At 36.2% G+C, this 14801-nt stretch overlaps 1 protein-coding gene across 16 annotated transcripts in view; it reads left to right on the forward strand.

The window, feature by feature from the left end:
• Positions 1–14801, forward strand: part of KLHL32 (kelch like family member 32) — a 123421-nt gene that overhangs the window by 45996 nt on the left and 62624 nt on the right. For 12 of the 16 annotated variants that reach the window (XR_014690667.1, XR_014690668.1, XR_014690669.1 and 9 more), the window contains one exon: positions 5740–5847. The exons of the other annotated variants lie outside the window; for them this stretch is intronic. Coding sequence is in view for 8 of the 12 variants with exons in the window: in XM_084512314.1 (XP_084368440.1) it covers positions 5740–5847 (108 nt within the window). In the remaining 4 variants the exon portion in view is untranslated. The remainder of the gene's footprint in view (positions 1–5739; positions 5848–14801) is intronic. 16 annotated transcript variants of the gene reach the window in all.

Below are 14801 nucleotides of genomic sequence, written 5' to 3' on the forward strand. Positions count from 1 at the left end.
GGTAAGCTTGATTTTGAATTACACACTTGTCCAATGATTTTATATATCATTATTTTTCTTGTCTGTCACTTGTACAACTACCTGAGATGTTTTTCTTATTGCCTTGTTTTTAGTGTAACTAAAGAGAAAAATAGAGTAGTCTACTAGCATTGCATTAAAAGAAGGACTGATGGATCTATTTAAGTGCAGAGAACTTCAGAGCGTTTTCAGAAATATAACTGAAATCTGAGTTTGACAGCCCAACCATAACTCATACTCTAGGTATTGGAGAAGCCAGAATTTAATGACCAATGTATTTCTACAGTTAAAAACATAGCAATCAAGTACAGCAGCCTGAATTAAAGACTGGGTTTCTAAGCTCAAATTCTGCCAATGGTTGAGCAGATTTTTTTCATGCCAGATTAAACCTTTAAACTGTGAGGCTGAGAAGGAAATTTGCCTGCTGGTAAGGACACCAAGGATCATCAAGCAGAGTTCGGTTCTCCTGTGTAGGAGACTACTTTCCTGGTGGATAATTCAGTTCAGCCAAATGTGGACTGTCTGAAGACCATGCAGACCTTATCTTGCAGTTAAATGCTTTGGCGTTGCTCCCTGAAAAATAAATGACACTGAATGTCAAAAACTTCCAGAGAATACTTAGAGGGTTGCCATGAGAGAAAATGAGCTCTGTGTAGCAGATGGCACATAAAGCTGCAGCCCTGTGGCTTACTGGCAGCTACAGTTCTGATAGCACTCAGCTCTATTAGACTGCCTTTGCTAGTACATTAGATGGATAAAGGCTTGTTTTCTGTCCCTAAACACAACTGGTGAAGCGTAGCTCAGGTCCTTGTGACTAAACCTTCTCCCCTCTACAAACATCTTGGTCTTATCCCTTTGGAACAGCCATGGCTTGAGCTACAATGTGGGCTGTGGCCTGGCCATTGTCTCAGAGAGCTCTGGCTGGCAGGGGACAGAGCCGCACTGGAGGCTGTGTTTGTGAGGCATGGCTGGCAATTACACCTTGGTCCCTCTGACAGTGGCCTCATCCCCTTGAGTTTACTACTTTAGGTGTAGTAATAAGCCATGTGTAAGGACCGTGCTAGACTTGCTGTGGTACTGTAGAATAGTTTGTAAATGTAAATCTAGTAAGACTACAATGAAAACCTGTATTAGTTCATCACTGAAGTGATTCCTTGTCTACAGATGAAATTAATATAAGTGTTTCTCTGTACCTGAAAGCTTATCCCATTGTGAGACACTCAGTCTTTGATCAGAATAGAAACTTTATTAGTTACCATGCTCTTTAGATGGTTCTCATGTTCAGGTATTTGCTGTAGTACAGCCAGAGAAAGCAGAGCATGCAGGGTCTTGCATTGCTGAGCACTTGTAGGCTTTTGACAGGCACTTCATGAGGGAGCTGGGTTCAGGGAAGGTGTGCAAGTCTACCCCACAAGAGATGTGTAGAAACATTGTGTTGTTAGACTTTATCCTCTTTATTCAGGAGTTGGTGTGACAAAGGAGTATTATCCAAAAAAAGTGTATTTAGTAATGAATATCTGAGATGATGAGTTTGTTTTCATAGTGAGGGAAGTACCTATGCATACAGTGACACAACTGTTTCACTTCCGATGGCGTCAGTGCAAAAGGCATTCTTAGTAGAAGAGCTTTTAAAGAGTTTTAGAATACTCAAGATATTTCTGAAGTTTGGAATATATTTTAGCAAAAATAAATGTGAATGATTTTTTTTTTCTTCTAGTTCCAGTCCAGATGTATGTTGACCACCAGTTGTAGACAATCTGTCAAAAAAACATGTAGCAGCACTCTTCCCAGGATCTAGCTTGTGTACTTCACATTATTTAACATTCATTAACTTTTTTAAACTATGTATTGTTGCCATTGCTTTTGTGTTCCAGTTTTACAGATTAAATCAAAACATGACCTGCCACAACACTTCTCTGTGCTAGCTGGTCAAATTGCTACTTAATAGAATTAGCAACAGCTGATGCATGAAATGTTTGGTACAGCATTATTAATGGTAGTGTAAATTCACTGTTGTGCAAGAATTTGAACACTTTTCCTGATTTCTCCAAGGCAGGATATACTTTGTAATTGTACATTCAAAAGCTTAAGGACACATTTATAACACATCAAAGCATATGGAGTGTATAAATCTGACTATATGAAAATAGTTGTTTGTTGGTGTGGTGCTTAGAAAACATTCTATTTTTTTCATGGAAAAACCCATATTTTAATGAAAAATATCAGAACTCCTAATCATGACACCATGACACTTGTGAGTAGTCACACAACACAAAAACACTGGTAACATGCTTGTGCTTAACAAATACTTATGAAAGGCTTAGTGTAGGTAAAATGACAATAAATATTCCTTTTTTAGCTATCTGGTGTGATTTTTTTTTTTTTTTTTTTTTTTGTCTCAAGTCTTGCATTGCACTCCTGGTTGTCATATACTCTGATTTACTATGTGAAGTTTATCCTTTTTGGTGAGAGCATGATTTATGCTGTGGTAGTTATGCCCAACAGTGAATCTCTTTATGCCTAATAGTGTAGGAAATTCTGTAGTTACTCCATTTTACCATATTGTAACAGATAATTTAGGAAACAGATATGCAGCCCTTCCCATCAGCCACTGAAATATTTCCCTACTAAAAGTGCAACAAGTTTAAGTGTTAGAAACATTTCTGTCTCACAACATTCACCAAGAATCCCCAGTAAAGCCAAGCAGAAAATATCTGGAAAAACTACCTATTAAGTATGTTGACAATGTATTACATATAGTCTCTGGATAGCTGGTGCCACATCACAGGTCATATACTTAACAGAATGTGTTTGTAGATAATATCTTTTTCAACACTCAAGCATGTGATATTAGTAGCTCCAACAGCAGCTTTAGACGTGCATGTTAAATAATCCAGAGTGGGTGCAAATTTGAACATACAATTAAATGTGAACTGGGAGAATATCTTAACCAGATGAACATCTCAATTACTGAACTTCAGGAAGAGCTCTTAGTGTATGGTTTTATTTTTATTTATTTATTTTTTAATTATTTTTTAATATCTTAAAGTTGAACCTTTAAATACAATGGAAATGGGAGTTATGACCTTGAAAAACTATGCTTGTGGATATATCCATATCAGCATATTAACCTGGACCAGAAATTCACTTGTAAATTTCTTTTTATTTTCCCTGTTAATTACTTTTGTATGAAATTAACCGTCATGGTACAGGTGCTGTTGGGTACCAGACAATGGTTAATCTGATGTAAATCCTCAAAAACAAACAAACAAACAAAAAAAAAATTTGCCATGAACTCAGGTTCTTAGAAGGAACATCATTGTTCTACAAATCCACTCCATTACAGCACACTACTGATGATCATAAACATAACACCTGTTGTTCAAAGAGCAATATCCTGGGTTTAATGCAAGGGAGAAATTTGTAATAGGAGAGAGTTACAAGGTTACACTATCTAAAAAGAAAAATAAGGTGAAAGTTGGAAGAGGCACACTGGAACAGTCGTAAACTTGAGGACTAGGAAGGTTTGCAGTAGCTATACTCAGAGTAGATTCGCATTTATATTTGATTTGCTGTAGCTCTTTCCAAAACCCTGGGGATAAGCATTAGTAAATCAGTATTTTCTTTATTTTTCCATTGAGCCAGTCCAGTATGTGGAGGATGTCTTTAGATGAAACTGAGGGTTCTTGGTATTGTCTCTATGCAATTAACAAATGCAAATGAAGCGTTATTTTCAGATATGCTGGAAGGCACTGCATCCCAAAAACTGTTTAAGGGTCTCGGATACAGGGCAGGGTTCTACCCCTGTTTGTTGTGTGGCTAGTTTTCAACTGGTGCTGCATTTTGGCCTCAAGTTCTCTCTTCCAGACACAAACTGGAGGTCTGCTTTTACAAGGAGCAGATGGCTGATGTTTTTTTTTTTTTGCAGCTCCTGGCAAGCCCTGAAGCCTCACAGTAGCTATTAGACTTCACTAGATACATCTAAATGACAACAAAATGTCCAACCATGATTACATGTTTAAAGGAATTAGAAAAGCATCTGAACTTGTTATATATATATATATATATATATCATATATGCATCTGTCTGTTTCACGGCTGTGTCTTACATTAGTGTCATAAACCTTTTCAACTATCTGACGTTTCTGGAAGGAGCCCTGATATCACTGTATTTCAATGAGAACTGCAAAAAGACAAGGACTGGCTATGTGATAAATGTCATCCATGCTTATTCTGGCTGACTTCCAGGCAACAGATTTATGTCAAATTATGGTGTTTTAATGATGAAAAGGCTAACATTTTCAGAAGAAATAACTTATTTGCAACAAACTCTCAGTTCTTGAAAGAAGCTTCCTGAGTCTAAGTGAATGCCATGTGATAAACTGTTGGAGAGGATAGGGCTTATTTTTAACTTTAAACTCAGCAGTGGTTGGTGGATAGGTTGTATATATGAAATCCAGTCTGCTTGTTGGCTGCCTCAGCTTCTGCAGGTATCAGCTAGAGCAGCCACAAAAGTAGAGGAACATATGTAATTCATAACAAGTGCTTCTTTAGTGGAATTCTCCGAGATGGTTTGCTAGCCTATGTAGGAGTATTAACAGCTTTACACGAAACTGGGGCTAAGTTTAGACTCTAGCAATGACAGACGGTAAAACTGTTTAATTTATTTGTTCACAGTTTACTGTCAAAAGACTGAGAATGGTATATCTTGTTAAATGTGGGGGAGAGTAGCAGAAGTAAAGGTTGCATTTCTGGAAGAGCATTGGACTGGGGAATGGGAGTGACAAGAGGAGGGAAGGAGTGATAATTAGGGAAGTGCAAAAGGAGTGCAGGCTGGCAGGGAAGAACATGGGGCAAAGATGGGAATTTAAGCTTAACAGGGATGGGAAGAAAAAGATTCCTACAGGGATCCAGAGATTGAGTAGGGTTGCTTCAGTGCAGGGAGGCACTGAAGGCTGATGACCTGGAAAGTAAGAGTGGATGAAGGGACAGCTGCCCTTCTCATCTTTACTTATAGGTAAGTCCAATATAACTGTACTCATTGTCAGTGTAGGTTTTATGGGTTTATAGGTTTAATGTGGTCTGAGAAACTGGGTGAATAAAAAGTAAAGGGAAGTTGGAGATGCAGTCACCTAAAGCTATATCTTTACTCCTCTTTCAATAACTTCAGTACTATATTGTACACATTTCAGTCTGAGGTGGTACTTGGAGAGCATTATTATTTTATTTTTTTTAAATGTTTTAATTGCCTCTTTGTCCTATACAAGTAATTGTGTATAGCTTACTGTCCTTCCTATATATAATGATACTATTCATAATAATAGTTTTTAGTTAGTGGTGTTTGTAGGGATTTTTTTTCCTAAGTCCATTTTTTGTGTTACAATATTGAACAATACTTTATTGTGTGACTGTTCCCTTTGATTTCACCTAAATTGCTTAGGAAGTATATATTCATGGGCCCAAGTGATTTGTTTCATTTTTTTCAGAACAAATTTCTGTATTTCTTTATTGATAAGAGGACTCGTTTGCAATATTGATTGCTATGGGGATGTATTGAAAGCTTGTTATAGATCTCACTCTAACTCACAAGTCAGTTGCTATTTAGAATTATTTTTCAAGGAAATACAAGAGTTAGTGAAGATAGAAAAATGAGTCCTATTCTTCCTGGACCTTCACTGGGGTTATTTTTAATTCTTAATAACATTTCTTTTCTTTTCCTAGGCAATGTTTAGTCTCTGCATGGTTGAAAGTGAAGCTGATGAGGTGAATTTACATGGTGTCACAAGCCTAGGTTTAAAACAAGCCCTGGACTTTGCATATACTGGACAGGTACTGTACAGTTCTTCTAACCAAGAGAGAAAAGTTAAAGCAATTTGCAATAAAAACAGGTCACCCTTAAAGAACTGCAAGAAATTATTCACACTGCCCAGTACAAGGTCTTTTGGTTCAACAGTTCTTATTTTAATTACTGCTGTGTGTGTGTGTGTGTGGGGGGGGGGTGGCTGGGGTGCTGGTTGGTGGCCCCCCTTTTATGGTGGTCTGGTTGTTCGTAAAAATTAATGTAAGTTGATCTATCTGCTGAATAAGAGGAAAAACACACTAGGTGCTTTTCTAAAAATAAATATTTATAAACTGTCGCTGAGCTTGAAAAATTATAATTGAGGGAAAATTTTACTTTTGTGGCAGATGCAGTCCAAGTGTCTTTGTAAATGCTTATAGGTAGTTTTTTTTTTTTTTTTTCATGTTTTATGATAGCATGTTACTAGTGTATAAGTCAAAACAAAACTTTGGAGAATTGGAGAATGTGAAATGATACTCCTGTTTTCACCGCTATTGCCCCCTCCAAAATGAAACAGAACAAAACAGCACAAAGAGAACATGTATGTGTCCTGCTGTGCCTATGCACTGCATACATGGTCAGCATTGCTATACGATGCCATATCAGTTCAGTGAGTTGAGAACTTCTTACACCCAGCTTGGAGATACAATGTTTTTGCTTTGTACTCTTGTTCTAGATAAACACATGATTTCTAGAATTATTGCTACAATAATTGAATTTATTAGTTAATTTCGAAAAGAAAAGCTTAAATCTATATTTAAGAAGAATTGCTGGGTTGTACTATGATATGAGTATGGGGCCTTAATTTTTTTCAAAGGGAATTAAATAGAAATAAGGGATTTATTATGTTTTACCAAAAAACACTTGATGGTTTACAATTGGCCTTAGAGATTAACCCTTGAAATTCTCTTGTTTCTGCTATTATGGAAAACACAACTTATTCAGATCTTTCCCTTTGATATTAAAAAGAGAGTGAAAGAAAGAGAGAGAGAGAAAAACAGAAAGATACCATACCATGTTACTGAATTGGCTGAAGGTATCAGTGTATGGCTTGTCATCTATGTTTTGTGTTCTTTCACTTGAAAGTATTGATAGGTAAAGGTGAATGTTTCCTGTTCTGTTGAGCACCTGTACCATGCTCAAAGTTATTTGAGACTCTTATTCTGAAAAGAGAAGTCTTATTGCTAAATGGAAGTATTCAAAATACACTTTCTAAAGCCAATTTTGAAAGGATGGGTTGTAATGGACTTGTATCTGACCATTTCTGTGTGCTGTGAATAGAAGTATGCTCCCCTACTGTTCAGCGAAATTGAAACTTAAGTACACCTGTGTAAAATATGTTGGGAACCACAAAAGGACAGATTTGTTTTCTGTAAACCAACAGTCCACCCCACCTTGTTGCTGGGATAGTATCCCCGGCTGCCTCGTAAATAATATGTGCCTTCTATCCTTGATCCTTAGTATTTTGCTAAACCTGCATTCAATTTGAATGTGTTTTAACTGAAATGTAACCTTCTGTATAAAATAGTGTATTGGAGACATCTGGTGGAAATATTCAATATTGCATTATAGCAATATTTGATGCCTACAGGTGTTTAAAATTATCAACATTAAGAAATTAAATTTTTAGCGTGATATTGCAATCTGATACCCATCTCTTATATCCTTGCATTATTATTTTTTTTTTATTTGAAATGTGACTGTGGACTTAAATTACTGATGTTATCGTCCTGTGTACTGAGGCAGACAGTTCCTTATTGTAATAACTGTTGTAAATTTTTTGCTTATAAGGGAAAATTGATTTTTAAATAGAAGAAAAGATTGTAATAAGTCTGAAGTTAGATTTAAATAATATAAGAATTCCAACTGAATTAATGCATTACTATGGTCCCTTGTCATATAACAAAAAAGAAATGTTGATATACAAATGCATAAAAACTAACAAAAGGAATAGTAGCAGAATGCGATGTTGCTGTATCTGTTTTTTCTCAAGAGTAAAGTTGAGACAAAAAACGGATACAATTTCATTAGCATGTTCTATGCAGCTAGACTCTCAGTAGTTCTCTAATAATGAAATCTTTGACAAAAGTGACCTTTCTTCTTACTCAGCTGTTCAGCAGCCAATCAGCTTAAAACAGGCATACAGTAGGCTTATTTGGAGGGGTGTTTTCCCTTTGACAGGCTCTTCCCAGAACGTTATATGTGATTGCAAAAGATCAAGGCAAAAGTTTAATTTAGTGAATCAGTGTTATGATATGCAGCCAATGGTTTCTTATTCCATAATGAATTTGAGGATGCTGAGGTTTCTTGTTTTCTGCACCAACAGAGAGAGGAACCTCAAATCTGGTTCATTTTCTCTTGCTAATCCACAGTGCCCAAATCCAATGCCTACAAAGATGAGATTCCAGGTTCTTGTCAGGATTTACAGGCATGATTTTTCTTTTGGAAATACATGTGACTGTCCTAACTGTCTTTCCTAATGCAGGATCGTGATCATTTTTTGGTGCTCTTACTGCATGCCCATAATGTCCTAATGAAGGAAAGGGGCTTACTTAGCCCCTTTTTCTTAGAAGGAGTTGAATCTACATTGCCTGAAAAGAAGAAAGCTTTTGTGATAGACTGTAATGTAGTCTAATGGATAGTTCCTTCAGTCTTTTGGGGTGAGGCTGAAAAATTAAGAAATACTGAAGTTTGAAGAAAAGTGTGTCTTAAATACATTCCCTATTGGATCAAGCATTTTACCATGTACTCCACCACATATTCACAATTCAGTGATACAGTTCTTTTCCTTTTGTAGTTGTCTCTGTCCTTTCTTCATAAAAGGGCTTTAGGGTCATTCTCTCATACTTCAAAGTGGTAGCAATCTCAGTAATTGCATTACTCACCCTTGCTTCCCACACAATGTGTGTTGGAATGGAGGTAGATGAGATATAATCAAAACAGAAATGTATTAGATATGAAACAGCTCTTGGGGCAGGGTTTGGAGTTCAGAATTCCATCTATCTAAGAGCATCTATCTAACTACTGGGTTAAAGAATTGTGGACAGTTGTCTGCTCTTTTTGACTTGTTTGCTTGTTTGTTTTTGATTTTGATTTTAACTCTTTTGTTACCAAGAGGCATAATCTAACTTGGAGGAATGGGATAACTCATCATTAAGCTGTTTTAGCTGGATGGTGAATCACTTGTCTTCTGCTTTTGATCAGAAGACCATCCATCTCTGGGCCTCTGAAAAGTTTCAGTGCTGAAAATAATCTTAGGAAATATAAGTCTAGCGGGACTGAATAAGTGGCTTGAACTGAAATTCTGAGACTCCTCATTTTGGATGAGATTCTTGCATTCCTCCTCATATTCAGGTCTAGCAAACTACATCTTTTTTTTTTTTTTTTTTTTTTTTTTTTTTTTTTTAAACGTTTTATTTAAGTGACACCATCTTTTGAGTCACATGACGGGAGCAGTGGTATAGTTTCAAGAGAGAAAAATCATGTGAGAACATTGGCTTTAATTTGCAGCAGGTGATTGTGATTCTAATTCAACAAAAATACAAATACACAGTTGGAGTTCTATGTATACCGAAATGCTTTGCAGACTCGGATCTCTCTTCTTTGTAATTAAATTTTATCATCTGTCTTTAATCTATGGTAATAAATTATATTCTGCATTTAGGTAGAATTGTGTTTGAGGACCTCAAAATACGTTACAAAATCAAGTAATCACTGATCTTACTTTATTTGTTCAAAAATCATTTCATTCTCTGATGTAAATAACTTTCCAAAGGCCATTTGGGAAACCAGCAGCTTAATGGGCTTAATACATAGTTCTCCCGACCAGTTATTATTTTCTAGCTGGAAGTTCTCTTTTTTCATTTTCTGAACCATTGTGTTTTGCTTTTGTAAAAAGTAAGTTGTCTCCTTGAAGTTATAAAATTATTCTAAATTACCAAAGGAGAAAAGAAGGAATCAGAGGGGTAGCCCTAGTATAAGGGCTGTTTTATTTTCAGCTATTTCTACGAAAACAAATTTTGGTGTTCCTTGTGCTGTGGTATCTTAGATAGTCCTAGATTAGTGCACCCTTCAAGTCTTTCTACAGAATGTTGAAATGTTTCCATTTCTTGAAATTTACATACAAAGTTGCATTTACAATAATTTGAAAATAGTCTTTAAACTCTTAACTTACTTTTGTGACTTCATGTTTTTGTTACTTACATACTAAAAAAAAAAAAAAAATGAGCAAATTTTCTTTTACTCACCAAATGTTAACATAGAAACAGTCTTTATTAAAGGTGATATCGATATATCATTCTAGTTACAAATGTAGAACTACATGTTGTTTTCAGATATTTTATGTGCTTGGGTTGCTCTCAATTACTTTAACACATTATCCACAAAAGTTCTATTAATTTGGCTTTATTTACCAACTTGTATTCACTTTAAAAAGAAAAAAAAAAGGGGGGGGGGAGGAAGAAGAAAAAAACCACCACTACCACCAACAGAAAACTGAGTATGTGGTTCTGTAACAGCCATATCACTATATCACTTTACTAACCAGGTTTCATGAATTCATAGGAGTACCATCTGGTGATTTTTTATTTTTATTTTTTTAAATTCATACACATGAACCTACAGTTAGTTTAAATATTATCTTATAACTCCTTTGTGAAATTGTTTTTTGTTTTGACATTTTTTCTGTTTTTGTTTGTTTTTGCTTAAATATTTCAGCTAAGTTTATCCTTTAACAAGAAAAGTGGAAGAGTGAAAGGTGTTCTTAGTAGTAAAGAAATAGTGCAAATAAATATTTGTAAGTACAACTGTTTCTCCTGACAACTGCTTTGATTCCTTCATAAAATCATAGCTTTCATCTCTCATCAGAATCTCCCTCCTTTGATAGTGACAGCTTTTCTAGTGATTAACCAGTATTTTATTTGCCATTTTCAGTTAAGATGGAGGGGATATGGCTGTCAATATTTTAGCACCTCTTATTCTGCTAATCCTTTCTAGCTACCTTGTGGATGAGGTATGTTGCAAGGCAGTGTTGTGAGTGGGTGATTTGCCTGGGTAAGTGGCCTCCTGTGTGTTGCAGTTCTACTGGTTGCCTTTTGGCAAAAAAAAAAAAAAAAATAAAAATAAAAATAAAAAAAAAATAATAATAATTAAGGTTCAATTAAACTGCTCAGTGACTACAAATATCCTTGTTCTTTTCTACCAGGCACAACATGACAAGATCTTTGAAAAATTTATCTACAGCAGGACTATGTCTTATTGTAAATGTTTATTTATATCACATAATTTTCAATGTGATTTCAAATCCAAAAATATAAATTTGATACTTAGAAGTCAAAAAGGAAGTGTCCAGTGCTATCAGGACGATAATCTTGTTTCTGTGCCTAGCACTAAGGGAACAGCTACTAGGTCTCAGTTCAGTTAGTTAAAGATTGTCCAAAAGGCTTAGAATAATATGGACCATAATTACTGAGTTTATTCAGTTTTTTAAAAGGAACTTTAACATTTCGTGGTATTTGTTCTGGATAGGTATCAAGGTATGGACACAGCAGCTTTTCTAGAGCTGAAAGTAATCAAAGTATTGAAACACCTCACCAAAGAAAAAGTGAATTTGCTTGGAGTCCTAGTTCATATGCTATGTATTTAACACAGACTTCCATTGAGTTTTCTGGAAAAATGCTATGATATGTATCAGAGAAATGCTGGTCATGATTCTTTCTGTCACTGGCTAATGAGACATCTGGGTTTTGCAGTGAGTATTATCAAACATTACATGCCTAGGCTTTGGGCAGTTGCCTGCAGGGCACTGGAACATTCTTGCCCCACTCACGTTTTTTTGAAGCAGCCACTTCTCAACATGAGGGGAGCACAAAATTCAACTAAAACACCAGTGAGCAGAGACAGGCAGAAGTGCCAACTAGTTGTGAGTGAAATGCAGCCTAAATTGCTTTAAAAGAAAAGTTACTTTTTTCGATTGCTCTGAAGCACACAGAATGATCTCCGGAGGGGAGAAACAAGTGGTGCTTTTGTTAGATACCTGTCTCTCTTGAAATGGTGATCACTGCAAGTGGAGTCATGGAGTCAGGAATGAATTTTCTCTTGCATCAGGCTGTCAGGAATTTTATTTTATTTTTTTTCCTGTGTTAAATTCCATATAGTTTACTTTCTGGAATTTTCTGACACAAAATTACATGTTTCTTTACTGTTACAGTGTAACAGCCTGCAGTATACAGAGAACCGATCTAATTGTTCTTTGCAGATATAAACCCTATGAAACTCCATAGGAAGTGGTAGTTAACCAGGACCTTACCTTCTCCCTCAGGCTGTAAGTTTTGTTTGTTGGGAAGGACAGCTTAGGGAGGTTTCTACCTCACTCACTTTCACCTGTTACTGCCCTCTTTGCTACAATTTTTTGTAGGCTTATTCTCATTGGCTGGTTATTAAAAAAAAAAAAAAAATGCATTAGAAAAGTAGGAGAAAGTTCTTAGTCTGGGCAGCGTGGAAGTGAGACATGACTAGTTGTCCCAGCATTGTCCTTGAGAAAGGATGGTGCTTCTCGTATTGCTCCTAGCCCAAGAAATCACACCCCCTAGTTGCTTTGTGTAGTGAAGTGTCCCAAGGAAAACAGATGGAAGAGAGAGGCAAGATGTGTGATCCCAGTTAATCTTCTCAATTCTTGCCCAGAGTCTGGAGGGAATGCATGGTGAGTTGGGAAGGAAAAACATAAATCTCAGGGGAGAGGAATGCATTACAGGTTTAGAACTACTGCCCAGAGGGTGGATGCATAAAGGGGTTGTTCAGGGCCATGTGTGTTTGTGACAGTGGGATTCATTATAATCAACCTCTCCTGTCTCAGCATTGTGTTTCAGAAGCTCAGGTTTCATTTGTAAAAGTTTCTAATTCTTACATATGAAGGACAGTTTTCCTCGTTACATCAACCAAGCATAAATGGATGCATTTCCACATGGATTTATGTAGTATCTCTAAGAAACACGGGCCTAAGAAATTGTGTAACCTGCCTTTCTTGATGCTGTGAAAATTCTGTTACAAAGAAACATCAAATTTAGCATCCCTTCTGTCCCTTGATTTGTGGATCTGACCACAAGAGGGGGTGAACTGGGTATAATACACAAATCCTGAAGGATTTGTGGGATGATGGATGGATGGTATAAAGACTGTCTAAGAACAGGATTCATGTTTAAACACAGTGATTTTGTTGAAGGAGAAAAGTTACTTGACAAAGGAGATCAGTTTGAAAATGAACAGTATGTCACACCAGGGGCTTTGGAAAGTAAGCTGCTGAGGCTACCTGCAAGGTCTGGCCATAGCATAAAGGGAGAAGTGTAAGCTGTTTTTCCTTGGATAGCATCAATGGGCCAGATGAAAGTCGACAGCATAAAGAAAATTAACTCTCAGAAACAAGGGTTGAATAGAAGTTTGATTGCAAGGTGCAGCCAGGTGCAATACATGAATTGCATCTAATTAATCTTAATACACAAACAGCACAGAAACCAGTCTTAAGGTGGCATGTGTCATACAAAGGCACATCCTTTGCTAGTGTTAATTGCAAGATTTATCTGAAGTCAATGGTTCCAAATTACTCCAACCTAGTTTAGGCCTTAAAATTATGCTGCACAACTTGGGTTGAGAATGGAGTAAGGAAAAGGACTAAGTTTTTATTTTCTATTTTTAAGTTTCCACAGGAATAATTTGTGATTCATTTTGAAGGTGCAAATCCCAAGTAGATCTTAGTTGCCCTCTCCTTAATTTTTAATTAGCATCACTCTGAAGACCTCAGAGCTGTTTTGAGGTTAGACAGAGAGTAGAGTCAGTCACTGTATACTTGTGGTGTACTAATGATGGTATTCGTGTGCATTTACTGTTAAGATTCATCTGGACAGTCTATATAGAAAACTAACAGCTATACTGGTGATTAAATGAAATGTAGTAATTGTATTAATAGAAATTGAGGCGTGGAATAATTGTGGATTGCCCCAGTTTCAGTAGAAGGAGGGCTTGCAATTTTTGTTTCTTCTTTGCCTACTGTTTTATTTTTTCCCATGGGTCTGCCCAGCATCAGTTTGCTGGTGGTTAATTAACATCTTTGCCTATATCCAAATGAGTATTGAATAAAAATTCACATAGGTCAACCTAAGGTGAAATATGGGAAGAGACAAAATAGCCTTTCTTCAGTTTTCTTGGAAAATACAAAGGTTGAATATGTTACCTCAGTGGAATACATCTTGCATGATGTATAAAACCTGTAAGAAACTGGAAAAAAAAAAAAAGCGTTCTGCCACCTTGAAAAGAACTTTGTGGCTGACTTTGAGCAGATCACCTCTAAGTAAGTAACCAGTTATCCTCCTTGCCCCTGGTCCTACTTCTCATCTCATAATGCTACTAGTATTATTTATAAATGGATTGCTGTAGCTTTAAAATACGCTACTGCTATCACAGTTAAATACAGTTTGTCTATGCCTTACAGGTAGTAATCTGCTTAGTGTTCTGTTTCTCTTCATATCATGTCTTTAACAATACTAAAGACAGTGGCTGGCATTTAATAAGTAATACAGCATCAGTTCAAGTGACAGAAGTTGCTTGGTGTATATGATGTCTGAATAACAAACATTGCAAGGTCTAAAACAGTGTGTTTTGTCAGTCCGACCTTGAGTTCTCACTTGAAAATAATTTACAGTGCTGCACAATTTTTTAAATGTACCTATTGAAGATATTTTTGTAACTGACATCATTTCTGTCTTTCCCTTCAACTACCTCTCATCATGCATAGCAACCTAATTAGCGTCAGCCAAAAACCTGGATAGCGGTGGGCTTGATTCTTATTTGCATTAACATCTTTACATGTCTGTCTGGCTAGGTAAAGAAATTGTTACGCTGCATGTAAATTACCTGTATGTTTGCCTAAAACTTAGTATAAATACATAGTGAT

Source organism: Aythya ferina, assembly GCF_964211825.1.
Source record: "Aythya ferina genome assembly, chromosome: 3".
Classification (NCBI taxonomy): Eukaryota; Metazoa; Chordata; class Aves; order Anseriformes; family Anatidae; genus Aythya; species Aythya ferina.